Source organism: Borostomias antarcticus (assembly GCF_949987555.1).
Source record: "Borostomias antarcticus genome assembly, chromosome: 2".
NCBI classification, from domain to species: domain Eukaryota; kingdom Metazoa; phylum Chordata; class Actinopteri; order Stomiiformes; family Stomiidae; genus Borostomias; species Borostomias antarcticus.
This window is the reverse complement of record NC_140235.1, coordinates 41,221,102-41,222,023: the sequence shown is the minus strand read 5'-3', so window position 1 is coordinate 41,222,023 and position 922 is coordinate 41,221,102. Positions and strand designations below refer to the sequence as shown.

General features: G+C 48.8%; 1 protein-coding gene across 1 annotated transcript in view; it reads right to left on the bottom strand.

Moving 5' to 3' along the window:
• Positions 1–534: 534 nt before the first annotated feature.
• Positions 535–922, bottom strand: part of camk4 (calcium/calmodulin-dependent protein kinase IV) — a gene marked incomplete at both ends in the record, with an annotated part of 8,529 nt that continues 8,141 nt past the window's right edge. The window contains one exon of the mRNA XM_084455682.1: positions 535–702. Coding sequence (XP_084311808.1) covers positions 535–702 — 168 coding nt within the window. The remainder of the gene's footprint in view (positions 703–922) is intronic.

Sequence of the window (922 nt, the reverse complement as noted above, 5' to 3'; positions counted from 1 at the left end):
GTCATTATATAAACAAATACAGGTAAACTGTAGATGCAATGTACAGGCTACAGTTCAAAGGCTATGGCTCTATAGAAATAATTAATTTTAAAGGGCGTAGTCTTGTTAGAATGACATCACAGCAATCTAGAATAATCTTCTTTGTCACACTAAGGTAGCAAGGCATGCCAGGCACGTACACTTCCTGCAATGCAAACTATATGACCCTCGATAGACTGACCAAAAAAGGATCAAAGAGCTACTGTAGCTTGTACTCACTTTGGGCTATTAAAAAAAAAAAGACATGCGCATTTATGAAGGAACCGATCCTGCATGTACTCCTTGGCGTGTGGTTCCAGAGTGCAGAGTCCTATGTTAGTTAGGTTATATGTTTGTAATAAATCAGTCACATGCAAAAAACAAAGCCAGACAGAGAATCCCTCGTGAGGTGGCAGAGCGGGTGTTATTTAAACATGCCTGCTCCCTCGGAGCTCAGTCCAGCAGGGCGGCGCTGTCTTCCACCAGGGGGGTAAGAGACAGGGGCTGCTCCCCCGGTTAGGAGCTCTCCTCCTGGCTCTGCGCCTGGTCGCCGTGGGGCTCCTCCTCTGGCGCCACCTGTTGGTGGGAGGAGCTGTTGCAGTCGTTCTTGCTGTTGTCAGAGGCGTTGCCGTGACTCCCGGCGCTTCCCAGCCGGGACGAGGCCACCACCGCCTTCACCGCCGCCTGATAAGATCACACACACACACAAACACACACACACACACACACATACACACACACACACAAACATCAGACATGTCACACACACACACACGAACATCAGATATGTCACACACACACACACACACACACACACACACACAGGTGGAACATCAGACACACACACACAGGCGGGTCAGAGATAGTTACTCTGACGACAAAGAGGAATTTTAGGAGTAGCTGT